The 14,212-nt window shown below is 42.7% G+C and overlaps 1 protein-coding gene across 3 annotated transcripts in view; it reads left to right on the forward strand.

Moving 5' to 3' along the window:
- The window catches only part of map4k1 (mitogen-activated protein kinase kinase kinase kinase 1), a 54,655-nt gene that overhangs the window by 4,196 nt on the left and 36,247 nt on the right, over positions 1 to 14,212 (forward strand). For 2 of the 3 annotated variants that reach the window (XM_026192796.1, XM_026192793.1), the window contains exon 2: positions 1,908 to 2,026. In XM_026192796.1, the coding sequence (XP_026048581.1) occupies positions 1,943 to 2,026 (84 nt within the window). In that variant the 5' untranslated portion in view covers positions 1,908 to 1,942. Of the gene's footprint in view, positions 1 to 1,907; positions 2,027 to 7,882; positions 8,497 to 14,212 lie in introns of those variants that run through there. The other variant, XM_026192795.1, reaches the window with a different exon arrangement.

Raw genomic sequence — 14,212 nt, forward strand, 5'->3', positions numbered from 1 at the left:
GCCGGGAGTCCGGTGTTCTCACTTAGCCTAGCCCCCGGCTAGCTATCGAGCTAGTGGGTAACAGACGTCTCCGAAAACGTCGGAGCGCTTTTGAAAATATGCGGTGTCTTGATAAACTGAGCAGATATTTGAGGTTTACACAGCTACATTCTCGCCTGAAAATATGTTAAACGTTTATTTTGTGACCCGGAAAGAATAATAAGAGTAATATAAAAACTAACTAGCTGCCGCCATTGTTGACAACAGAGCTGGGCTGCGCTGGGACGGAGCTACTTCTTCTTCTTCGGGGTTTAACGGCAGCTGGCATCCTTGTACATGCAGTGCTGCCATCTTCTGTTTCAGTCCGTTATTACACTCTTAAATCCTGCTACTTATTTCTGCGTCTTTTGTGATCTTACAAAGCTTAAAACGACGCGTCGACTATTAAATCAGTCGTCGACGATTTTGATAGTCGACGTAATCGTGACTAGTCGACTAATCGTGGCAGCCCTAGAATACAGTACGGAGTGGGATTTCTGTAGCACATGTAAACATGAATACAACAGAACAGCCAGTTAATCACACATGAACGTTTTTGGACTGTGGGAGGAAACCAGAGGGCACAGGAGGAAACAGACCTCAGACAACCAACGTGTTAAAAGTCAGAAATGTTCTTGCTGTGAGACGATCGTGGTAACCGCTGCAAAGATGGCCTGTCTAAAGCTGAAAGATGTCATAGATAAAATATAAATATAAGCCAGAGTGAGACTGCAAAGACAAAAACACGAGTGCATATCTGTGTCAGCCTCAACCTCACAAATGAAGCCGACACAGAAGTGCCAAAAACTGCAGTTCCTCTAACAGCCACCAGAGGATGTCTCCAAAGTGAGCCGGACGCCGCAGACTCACAGACGCAGATTCCACCCAGACAGCAGAAATAAACACGCTGGTGTAAGAGTATTTTTGGCCCGTGGTTCACCGAGTTTCAATCTTCCCATTTTTAGAAGGTTTCCGATCTGCATTCAATTTTTATGGTCCAAAGGGACACTTGAGCTCCATAAATACATTATTATAAAGTTCTGTCCACCCACTTTTAGTTGATTCCTTCCAACAGTGATATTATAGAAATTTGATGTATGGAGCTATTAGGACAAATCAGCTGATATGTGCATCTAACAAAGCTTGCTATCATTAGTTGATAGGTTGGAGCTCCACTCTCTCATATAAATATATTCACTGGTGGGTCTAAAAAACCCAGCAAACAGCAGCTCAGACACTAATGTCGACGCTTTACAATGTGGACACCACAGACCCTCAGATATATATTTATATAGTCTATGGTTTATAAAAAATAAATGCAGAAATGGAATTTTTTAAAAAGTTGAAACTTGTAAAAGCCCACAGAGAGACAGACATGCTAATTAACCATAGAGCGAGAAGAACAGCAAGGTTCAAAGTTTGCTTTTGAATCGCCGCTCCTCCCACAGCGGCGGCCAGGTTCTCGTGTAAGATGCACACTAACCTGCTCAAGGCCACCGCATCCTTTATCTGTTTAACTCTTTGCACAAAGCAACCCAGTGTCACTTTCTTTCTGCACTTCCCACGTTACGCTAACCTGTGAGCTGTGATGAAGCATGAGCCGGATGAGCTGCTGACGTTCATTATTAAACTTGTGTCCGATCATTAGGAACATTTTTGACTCAGTCATGCAATGAGACTTTGCAAGATTCAAACCTTCTTGAGATGAAGCTATAAACTAGCTTTTTAGCATCAGTATGAGAGTGAGCTGTGCACAAACATTTAATTGTTGAGCGTTATTGGATGTTTTGGTTTGGTTTTTTAATGCATAAAGATAAACCAGTTTGTGATGCTTCAATTTTGCGCTTTCATTGCTACGCCCAACCACTTCTTGTATTCTTTTTATACAGAAAAACATCTGCAGACAGAGTTCCTGCTGCTTCAGATGACATCTGTGTCTCTCTGTGTTCCCTGGGTGAGGCAGCAGCAAGTATTCAGAGAACAATGCTGCACAACATGCGAGGAAAACGTAAGAAAAAGTCTTTTGCTTCCAGCTTTCTCTCCGAGCAGAGAAATTTAAGTTGAATCACGGCTTAGCCACGCTCTTTAACTCTTGCACGGTGATTTTTCATGCACGTTGTCGTCCTCCCCCACCATCTTCTGTCTCTGCTGTGTTCACTGCATGAGTGAGCAGCTCCCCAAACCTCCCACCCACCCACATGCTCACTGTTTCAGAGAAGACGAGGCTCAACTTAAGTAGATGTTCCGCCTTTTGGTTTTTGGACCGTCAAAAATAATCCGTCTGGTCCCTTTTTATGCCGTGATGTCAGGTCCTGTTTAGAATTTGAGGGGTTTTTTTTCATGTTTGGGTGCTTTGTGTCTGTGTTACTCACTTCCTGTTTATTTTGGTTAGTTAAGTTGTCCTGTGTTTTCCCTCCTTTGTGATTGATGGACCCGCCCTCATTAGCTGCACCTTGTGCTTCACCGTATTTCTGTTTTCTTTAACTTCTCATTGGTTGTCATTCAAGCTTATTTTCATATTCAAAGATCAAACTGGTTTGTTGGTCATTATACTGGTCAAACAGCCTCCACAGTCACCACAGTCTGCACTGAGTGATCTCAGTCCAGTAGGGCACTGCTGGCATGTTTTAACAGGAGGTTTGCATCATTGTGCAGCTCATGAATAAGTTTCCAGCACTTTGTCAAATTAAGGAAAGAATCAAGGGACAAAAAAGGGCCCAACGTGGTATTACCCAGGCATCCCTAATATAGTGGCAGGTGAGTGTATATACTGAGAGTCTAATTGGAAACAGGAGTGACAAAAAAACAAGTGAACCTGAATAGTTTTAAGTACTAAAGGAAAAATACAACGAAAGACAGGAAATAAACCTGAGATTAAAGTGACTAATAATACAAAATAAAACAGGAAATGATTCAATAGAAACTCAGAAATGTGACAAAAGAAACTTTCAGGTTATTTTCATCCCCAACACCTAAGCTGTTAATCGTTCATTTACAGAAACTTTGGAAATACAGAAACAGATCATTGTTACTCTTTAGTGTGCTCAACTTTCAGCAACATTTGAAATAACAGCCGCGCAGCTCTGCAAGCTGAGGAATGATTCTTTTTTAGCACCTCCATACCGTTTGGTTGAGCAGCACCACGAGTCCATCCAGGAGTAGGATAAACAAGTAGTGCGAACAGCTGAGAAGATCATTGGAGCCTCTCGTGCCTCCATCACAGACACTTATCGCACCGGCTGCATCCACAAAGCCACCGGCGTTGGCGAGGACCCCACACACCCCACACACACTCCTCAACCTGCTGCCTTCTGGCAGTGAGGTACTGGAGCATCAGGGCCCTTCCTGAACACTCAGTGACTGGACTGAAACACACACACATCGATTCATACACATCACTAGCAAGCATTTATCTGCAGAATCTCACACACACACACACACACACACACACACACACACACACACACACACACACACACACACACACACACACACACACACCGAGTTAGTTTTTGCATAGTCTTTTGCACATTTCTGTTGCACTGTATCGTTCTGTTCTGTCGGCTGTTGCACTGTCTTTGGTTTTTCTTGTTGCAATTCTTGCACACTTGCACTTTATGTAGCCCTGTGTTGATCGTCTGTCACATGTAGCACCATGATCTTGGAGGAAGGTTGTTTTGTTTCACTGTGTGCTGGACCACTGCGCATGGTTGAAATGGCAGTAAAGCTGCTTGACTTGACTTGAGATCTCAACAAACCGTGTGTTAGTCTGAGGAATCGCTGGCTCGTCACTAATTCTGAAATTTTCAGATGGTTTCAGCACTGATCGCATGAAGGACGAATGTTCGCTGGGATGACCTTACGTGGGCGTTTCCTTAACTTATTTACGCCGTTCGCCGTCTCAGTAACTGCAGAAACATGGCTGTTATTTCAGCTGCTCTTTGACTTTCGACAACGACGTATTAACATGTCTGGTTCTGAGCAACATGTTTCATGTCAGACTCGCGCCTGTTGACTTCTCTAAACACGAGCTGATCTCTACATGGGACAAGCGATGAAAACGTTGTACAGTCGCACGTAAAGCGTAGCAGCTGCTCACCCTCTGAAACAAACGTTCTGCCTCTGCTGCTACACAAGTACCTAAGAAACATACGTGCATGGTGCAAAGACGCTTCACAGTGATTTCAGACTCTTCAGGTTCACAACTGCTCGCTCAGACGTTTGGGATTTGACATTAAGATTCACCAAACGTTACGATCACGTGCAATACTGTGCAAAAGTCATGAGCCACCCCTCATTTCCTTTTTCTCAACGCCACACTTTAAACTGGTTCTACAAGGCTTCCCGAAGGTCTTTCAAAATGTTAGTTTTACACACATAAAATAGTAAATTTGCATAATAAGGGGATTCCCAATGAGCTAAGAGCCCAAAATATTTGCACAGTGTGGGGTCGGTCCAAAAAAATGAGGAAAGTGGAAAAGTGGAAGGCAAAAGAAGAAGTGCTAGGTCTAAAAAACTATCTAGAGCAGATGAACAGTATCTCAAAGTCATGTTCTTAAGAAATAGGAAAAAAAGTCCAACAAAGACCTGAGAGATGCATCTGGACCTCCAGCTGATCCACATAATCCACATTGGAAACTTTTATTTCAAATCAAAATCAGTATGCACGCTCAGTAGTTTATATCTTAAAAATTACGTGCCAGAGTCAGACTGGGTCTTGAATTGTCAAATGGCTAATGAGATTTATCTAAAGTGTAATAATAAGTTAATGTGTTCCAGGTTTGGCTTCTCATAGCCACCTGGGAAAGTTTTTCCTTGGATTTGAAGATATCTGCTGAACTAATCAGAGAAAATCAAAGTGTGGAGCTGAGCGTAATCAGCAGGTAAATGTCAGGATATGTTGATGCGTCTTTGTGATGAAGCCCAGTGATAGTCTGTGTTTATGCTAGTACACCTGGAACTTTGTTGAAATGACATAACATTTTGAAACATAGCTTATTAAATTGATTTTCTAATTAATAAGCATGAGGCAGCACATTCAACAAATCTAAGAATATCTAAAAATAATTTGAAGAACGGTCAGAGGACGTGAAGAACATGCGGGGTTTGATGAAGACGTCCTAACAGGAGCAAACCAGATGATGCAGCAATGACAAAGAGGAGAGAGGAGCCATAAATACACACATACTGACTCAAAACAACAACAACCAGAAGTCCCAAGTTCTGGGGTTTATTGCACATGTTTGGATTTTGGACCTTATTATTAAACCGTTCAGACATTTGAAGTAAAACTGAGAATGTGACATTTTTGATCACTTGAGCACCTGAGCTCTTAAAGGAGTCTAATATTTTTATTTTGATCAGTAACCTCAGCTTTATCAGTAACCCCGTCAGTCCTGCTCCTAAGGCTCAGTTGAGGTTGAGGCAGTTAGTTGAGGTTAACTGGCCTCTGCTGAGTCTGTCACATGTGGGTGCTGAAACGAGAGTGTGGGCAGGCCGCTGGGTCGTCTGCTGAGCTGAGGAAGGAGGGGGAATAAATGTCAAAAGATGAAGATGGTATCGTTATACGATGGCAAGACAGATGTTGTCTGTCTTTCAGATTTGCTGTTTTGATTAACCTTTTAACGACTAACACGTGCTGAGCTGCTTTGTTTTCTTTTAAATCTAAATAGTAGCTTCTGATGATGGCGGCTCGCTTTAGATCGGTGCTTCTCCAAGCAGGGTCCTGCATGAGGGGTATCGCATCTGTGCGCAGGTCTCTTGATTTAAAAGAAGGTGACGAAACTTTAAATATCCTGCAACAACAACCGTTTGCAGCAAATGCAGAAAAAAATAGTGTGAAATAGGAAGCAATGGATAAAATCTAATTAGCATGTTTCCTGTTTTCATGACTGCAAGATATTTTTGTGTGTTTACCGTGTAACGAGTCAGTACAGAGAGGAGGACACAAATGCAAGAAGCTGTGGTGAAATCCAAAACCCCCCCCCACAGCTTTATGTGCTCATGCACATAAAAACTAAAGGGAAGGCACACAGGGGACAAGGAGCGGGTACAATCAGGCTAAAAAATCTGGTAAGATTACACACGCATGCACGCGTGCACACAGATAACCCCTGAACTATCCAAAAACTCAGAGGTCAAGTTGGGCTAGAAATTGAGCTGACTGAGAACTAAACTGAGGGTAACTGGGAAGTATGAGGGTAAGGGCACAATAAAAAAAATATGTGATATCATTAGGAAGACGGAGCTAACAAGTTCCAGGAAACGAAAACGATAGCAGAGAACGTGAAGCTCTGGCTCTGTGGACTTCCAGATCCTTAGGGGGCGCTCATGAGGCAGTCCAGGGATGAATGAGGCCCCAAAGAGCCCCAGATAGTAAATTTCGTGGGGTAGACTTACGTTTGGCAACTTCAGTTATCTTCTTCTTGACAAAATGGGTTGAAACATTAAATAAAGCTCAATTTGAAGAGTAAGAGGAATTAGCAGAAGGCTGAAGTTTTATGAGCAAAATGTAAGGCTAACCACTTTTTCACCCAATGGCTGCATTAAAAACACTCAGCTCGAAGCTTGAAAAGCAGCACTTCACAAACCAGTGGGTGACATCGTGATGCTACATCCATCTCTTACATACAGCCTGCCGGTCCTGGGTTTGAATCCAGTTTGTGGCCTTTCTATGGCGTTTGCTTCAGGTATCTCCGATCACTCCAGCTTCCTCCCACAAACAAGCATGAGGTTAGGTTAACTGGTGACCTTAGATGTTAATGTGAGTGTTACTAGGTATTTGTCTCTATGTCTCAGCCCTCCAACAGCAAGTCAACAGGGGTTGACTTCGGGTTCCCCCCACTTGTGACCCTGAACTGGATAAGTGGATGGGTGGATGTGGTGGATGTGATGGAGGTAAATGGGTTAAGACCTTCATGGTACCAAATAGATGACTCGTCCCCGTTTCCTCCAATTCTTGACTTTTTAATTGGCAGCTGTTTAAAAAAAAAGGTGCAGTTGTTTAACAAGGCATGTGTGGCTAAGTCGACTGGATGATTAACCGGCGCTGCTCTCACTAGTCTTCACCAGGTCTGCTGTTTCGGAGAGGTTAGCGCTCTCTGTCACTCCATGGCAGGAAGATGTAAACAGGTAAAGTAAAGCCTCAGCTCTGGAGGACTGTGACCTACAAAAAAGACCATGGTGGTTAAACATTTAAACATTTAACCGCTCATCCACGCAAAGCTACACTGTGCTGCTCGTGATTGTCAATGCTAACATGCTGCTAGCACCGCTAAAGTTAGCCACACTCAGTGTCAGCCACATTTAAAATAAGGCCTGCCCATGGAAGCATGCGATTACTGGTTTCCATTAGACTGTGCCCAGTTTTTACTGTTTCTTAATTTTTGAATACTGGATTAATTAGTTATTTTTTTCACTAGTCAGACATTTAAACAAACAGCAAAGTAGTTGTTTAATGCCCTCCTTCTCTCTCAGGTTCATTTTGTGCCATTGCTGCGGTGCGTTAAGGTGCTGCAGATAAGCACCAGCAACCATGATGAAACCACATCATTCATTCCAATTATATCTCTTACACCTCTCACTAAAAATGCTCTAATGGTTAAAAAAAAAGACGAATTTGAATCCCGTGGATTCTGGTGATTGTAAAAAATTAAGAATTAAAATGATTTTTTTAGTTGTTAACAGGATGTTGTACCCCTTTATTTGAACAGGATATGAACAGGAAGCTGACAGGGAGCTCCTAGCAAGACTGACTTTTCTTGCAGAGCAACACACACACACACACACACACACACACACACACACACACACACACACACACACACACACACACACACACACACACTTCAGTAGGCGTGAACCTGAGACTGAAACTCGCTCTGAAAACCCCAACCAACTCAACTGCAATTAATCAGCTACAAGCCACACACATGCAGAAGCAGGTTCTCATGTGCGAGCGCACACATACACACACACAAAAACGCACACACTTACACAGATCTTTGTAAAGCTGTCTCTGAAAGTCTCTCTCTCTCACACATGCACGATACAAGTAACAGGAAATAAATTGGATTATGCAAATGAGCTGAGAAAAAAAATAGTCTGAGAGAGATGAGAGGAAGGAGGGAGTGACAGAGGCAGGGAGGACCGACAGCAGGCTAAGAAAGAGAAACAGGAAGGTGTGTGAGTGTGTGTGGCAGCAGCTGAGTGACAAGTCAGACAAAGAGAGAGTCCGAGCGCCTTTCCTCAGCAGCTCGCGTCTTCTTCGCTTCTCAGGTTTCTATGTAGATGCTGCTGTGTGTGTGTGAGTGTGTGAGACAGACTGTGTGACATGTCTGAGGAGGATTTTTAGTGACATCGAACAGCAAAATGGATTTCCATCAGAGGGCAGCTCTGGATATCTCCACCAAGAACCCTCAGGACGATTTTGAGATCCTGCTGAGAGTCGGAGGAGGAACCTACGGGGAGGTTTACAAGGTCAGCTGCTTTGTACTGCCGCTACATGTACATGTTCGCTTAAATCAGGTTTATTCAATTCTTACTTGTATTTTAAGAAACCTTTCACCTTTCAAGAGATCATGAGTATCTTTAAACTGTTTGAAGAAAGAAGTGGAAAATGTAAAGCTGAGTCTAAAGGAGGTTTTTGCTCCACTGGCTTCTCGCATCTCAAGTCAAGCATGTCTTACTTCTGCCTGTTTTACAAGTCGCTCACTTCTCCGCTTCCCGTCCCTGCACTTTAATGTACAGCAGCAAAAAAAGGGGGGTGGAGGGGATCTCAGGCTGAGCACGCGGTGCTTTGCTCGCTGTGAACGTCTTCTCTGTGAGTTTAGAAGAACATAGGTGTGATGGAATTTAGTTTCAATGGTTTACTGCAATCACAACTTAAGTGCATCTTCTATTGTGCTGGAGGAAGTGGTTTTACAAGAAGTGAAAGTATTCTTGTCGATAACTATTTTTTTGGCAGTTTTACTCCATCTAATAGAGAAGTTAGTGTAAACTCTGAATTGTAGTACAAGTACCACGAATTCCAGAGTTAAAGATCCTCTGATGTCATCAAACGCCAACAAACGGGGCTCAAGCTTTCAGAGCTACTAAAAGGTGTTTCAGGTGCTTCAGGTGCTTCAAGTGCACTCTAACATCATCCTCGACTCTGACGGGGCGTCTACACAATCACACCTCTGAGTTGTAGTTGAAGTTTCTCCCTATGTTTAAAAGTCTGTCCTTAAAAAGTCTCATTTTAAGTCATTTAAGTCAGACTTTAACCTGAAGCAGGAGCAGGAAGGTGAGGTCTGAACTTAATATGGTACATTGTATATTCCTGCACACACACACCACACATTTTCAGTTTGTGGCTTGATATTTAAGGTAAACAATATCACGGTTTCTCCAACCACAAAGCCAAGCTTCAATAATACATCATCTGAAGTATTTGGTTTTATGTTGATTCTTCTTCGCCTGCGGCAGAGTTCATTCCCATTTCTGAGCAGCAGTGAAGGTTTCGCAGGGTTAAACCCATATTTTCACACAGTGGGGAGAAGTTGGTTAACAGGCTTTGGCCTTGAATGTTGCTGTAAAGGTTCAGTTTAAAGAAATGTTCAGGTTAAACATCTCATCCTCTTTCTCTCAGTGGAACTTGTGTTGTTACCCCGTCACTTGCAATTTCATGTAGTTTTGCATGTGATGTCACCTGGCGTTCCAAAAGCAATCCTTCCTGTTTTTCGAAGGAATCCACAGATCATTTGAGCTGTTTTTATTTGCAGTGTAAGGTTACAGAAAGAGGAGTGGTTCCTGCCACAGCTGCACTCCAGAAATAAAAACAACAGCGAGACTTGTATTTGAGAAACCAGCTGCAGCATTCAGAGTTGTTGTGGTTGAGGCCCAGGACTCTGATTCTAGAGCACAAATGGTCCACAAGTAGTTGTTAATTTGATCTCAGCAGCCAGGGTTTAAACCAGCGGATTACAAGCCCGACAGCCCAGCAAGTATCACAAAATATTCAGTTTCATTTGTTTAGATTAGGCTTAAAAAATCAACCTGATTAAAAGTGGCAGGAAATGAGAGCCAAACGCGTTGCCAGTGTAGTACGTCTGCTTCTGATCGCTAATTATGTCTGAGTCGTTTGTCGCTGTATGTTAACGAGTTGGGCGGTATTTAGAGTTGGCATTATATCAGCTTTCACCGCAGGATTATTGTGGCAAAAGAAATTTCCCGATAACGACACCAAAGCTGCAGAAAATTTGAATGACAGTAAAAATAATTGTGCTATCAGTAAATATCATCTTTTAACTTTGATACATGTGTTTTATCTCTCTGTGGCAAAAAATACACTCAGAATACGAGTGTAGGAAGGTGAAGAAGGAGTCTGTAATCAGGGAATCATGCAAAAACGTACATACTCATCTAATTGCTCTTTTGTATGCTATCATAGGTGTGTTATAAACATTGTCAAATGTCACAGCGGATGGAGCCGCGTTCACAGAGCAAGCCTTTCATACATTTCTTGCAACTGTGTCGACTTCACAGGCGTCCGTCTACACATATATGGATGTGATTAAGTGCGGGTTTTTAAAAAATGGATACATTTTGAGTGAATTTTGACTTCCTTCGGTGTAATTCCGTGCTTTGAATGAACACGCGGGCTCCTGTGTAGGTGCATGTGTTACCAAGGATTGTCTGGGACTTTCCTCAGGTCACACCTGAGATGGAAAAGTTACCTAAGTCTCTCCAGTGACGGCTCACATGAGTGATAGAGTGATCTGAGTGGACTATGCGCCTTCTTTTGTACTGCTCAGTGTAAGTCACAGAACAGCAAAGCTCCATTCAGCGCTCGGAACAACAAGCGACTCATTTATGAGAATTTGAAGCCAGACAGAGCTTCTTAAAGGCTGATTTGAGTTAATCTGTTAGCAACAAGTTATGTTTGTCTGAACCCACAGATTGTGTTTACACAGCTCTGATTTGCAGAACGTTTACCACCAACACTTAGTGCCGGTGCAGACAGCTTACTGTGACATTTAAATCTGTCGAGATCGGGACTCTGGGGTTTTCAGCTTTTGGACTTTTTAATCCATCCCCCAACTCCAACCAAGAAACTTTCTTCACTGTCTTTGATTATCGTGTGCTGTGGTTTGCTGAGGTGCACAAAAAGAGAAAAATAAGCATTTAGCTATCTCATCCGTCTATCTCATTGGAGATATTTAGCTCTGCAAATGCTGAGTTATAAAATCATCTGAGGTTGTCACGGTGATGGACCATTGCGAGCTCGTCGGTGATTAGAGTGAAGAGGATGCAGATCATTTTGGTCACTGTGCATCGTGTTGCTTTTGTAAGCGATATAAAAAAAAGACTTTAATGACTTTGTGGGTCCTTGGAGTTCAAATGTTATTGTGAGTTTTTAGTTTTATTTCTTTAGATAATGATCTCTTGCTCCACCTACACTGGCTTGTATTTATCTGTGCCTCCATGAGTATGAGCTCTTTGAAGTATTTAAGCTGTGATGCATGTTTTTTTTGTTTTTTAAACAAAATCTATATTAAAATATGGCACATTAGCAACATCCTGCACGGATACGCTTTACAGAAGGTAAGTTGAGGCTTCAGAGTTTCTCAGAGTCGCTCTCGGCCACCTGCTTCAGCCCATGTGTGGACTGTTTTTTTTCATGTGCCAGTTTTGGTGGATATGGAGCATTTCAGAGTCGAGCTGTTCAGCAGTTCATGCCATGCGCTGTAAAACTGTAACCTATGCAAAGCAGTTTATCTGTAGAGTGAGCACACTTCCTCTAAACAGGTCAGTTCTGTGACCTTGTTCTGTTTTACAGGGAGGGAGATATTTGCATAATTGCCCTTCCTTCACATGTGGACACACGCTCACACAAAAACACCCATGCACAGATATGATCACACCCACACACATGCTCGATCACATGGTTTCAGCTACGCGTTGTTGCACAGCCTAATGGAGGTCATACTGCAAGCAGCAACTGTTTTTGCACCATCAGCAGTGGTGAAAAAGTAGGACTTTAAGTTATGCCTGTTTGTCCATGTGTGTGTGAGAGAGAGAGATGACCATTATGGGAACTGTACAGCGTCTTAGCCTCATGTTGTACAGGGAGGGACATTCACAGGAAGAAACATATACCTGCTTTCATATCAGACAGTTCCTCATCCTCAGGAGTAAGAGTAGGTGCATCTGATGTAGAGATAGAGAAGAAAGGCCGTGTCGACCGCAGCTGATAAGGCCAAGTTGTGTTGTAGATCATTTCCTATTAGTTCATGTGTCTTATATTGATTTCGGCACGTAAGCTGCACGACTTTCTGTGGGCATTAAACACTTTTTACCCCATAAAATCTCTTTAGGGGGTAAGTATCTGATTTTTCAAACGCTTTGTACCCCAGGCGTTCAAAGACTGAGCCTGATTTGAAAAGCACATAATCTGCATTCAGTTCTTCCTCAAATAGCTTCTTCATTGTCTCACATGCCAGCAGTCGGCTTTGTGTGTTCTCATCAGGCGGAGGCACTTTTGACAGCTCATTTGCAACACGAGCACCTGTGACACCTGCACAGGGTCACCTCTGTACTGGCACATACCTCGTCTTCATCGGATGTGTAGAGATGTTCACGCAGTCCTGCGTGCAGCCTCTGCTGCCTGTGGTTCAGATGCAGCGCCAAGTTCCTCTCAAACACTGTGTTAGCATCAGCCAGCGTCGTCTAAGATAAGTCAGCTGGGCCCAGAGTACTCATACGGTAAATTCATAAATGATCATTTTTCATTTCGATGATGGTTGTCACATCATCCTGTGGCCTATATAAACTGGTGTAGATCACAGACTGTATATAAAAGATGGCTGCAGCCAGCGTGACATTGTCCGCTGGTTCTGGACTCCTTTTTTTGGAAGTTCCAGAGTTATCTGGCTTTGTTGTTTGGGTAGCAAGCTTTGTTGGCAGCCAGTCGGAAACTCCATTTTATGTTTGATAGATAGCGTGAATGATGCTGATCCGGTGGCATGCTCCCGGTCCACATTTTTTCCTGCTGAGACATTTCTTAAACCTTCTTTCTGTGTTTGTCAAACCTGTAGGACAACACTGCACAGCCGATATTCCCGTCAGAGCATTTTCTGTAGCAAAGTTTATCCGAGTGTTTTATGTTATGAGCAGATTTCATTGAATGAAGAACTCATTTTCGTTTTGAGATGAGGAAGTGCCTAGCTTCTAAATTGGCTGCATGCCCACGTGTGTATAAATAACTTCCTTACAGGCAACAAGAAAGAGAAGATATTTACTAAGAAGCTACTGTCGCTGCCGCTGTTGTTATATTTGCATGTTAAGTCATTCACAGACGCTAGATTGTGAGACTTTGTGCTGTAAGATGATCACTTAAGAAGCTGAACAGAGGGAGTGTTGAGGGGTTAATTCAATGAAATCGCTGAAAGCAAAATCATCGTACACACGTGTTACAATTACACGTAAAACCTTAAAAGCACAGCAGAACTCTTTTATATTCCTGCCGAATCTCCACATGTAATGCTGAGCGTGTGCACATATATTACACGTGTGATATGTTGCTTCAGCCTGAAGATGCTATTTTCACATGTTTGCGTGTCTGCAGTTACAGGTTTACGATGCGGCTGCTTTGAAGCTCAGAGTCGCAGCTTGTTGTGGGCATCGTGCTGTCGTTGGGATGTCCCGGCTTTTCAATTAAGAACAGGAACTGTATACGAAGGATAGACGCAGCTGATGGTTTTTAGAGTCCACATGTTGAAGCCTCAGTGGGAGCATTTTGGCTGCTGAGGTTTTCATGTTGACTCAAATACCTGGAGTGCAGTCTTTAGCTAAAGGTAGCATATTTTGGTTAGCATCACTGTATGGCTGCATAGGTGGAGACACGTCCCGTATAATCAGCACTAAGTAACATGTTCCATGCTAAAAACTAAAGAAGAAATTTCTTGGAGTTTTGTTAGTAATGATCTAATTTCATAATTAACCCTTGTGTGGTGTTCGTATTTTTGTTACTCAGCCAGTGTTCATGGGTCTGGTGGACCCGCTAGAGTTTTGGCTTTCCAAATTAACACTATCAAACAATTTTATGTTAAATTACTCAACAGATGTTTACTTCATCCCAATTACAAGACATATGAACAGCAAACATGGTTAATTTTTTCCCTTTACCTTTGTTAGATCACATTTATGAATTAAT

This window comes from Astatotilapia calliptera, chromosome 14 (assembly GCF_900246225.1).
Source record: "Astatotilapia calliptera chromosome 14, fAstCal1.2, whole genome shotgun sequence".
Classification (NCBI taxonomy): Eukaryota; Metazoa; Chordata; class Actinopteri; order Cichliformes; family Cichlidae; genus Astatotilapia; species Astatotilapia calliptera.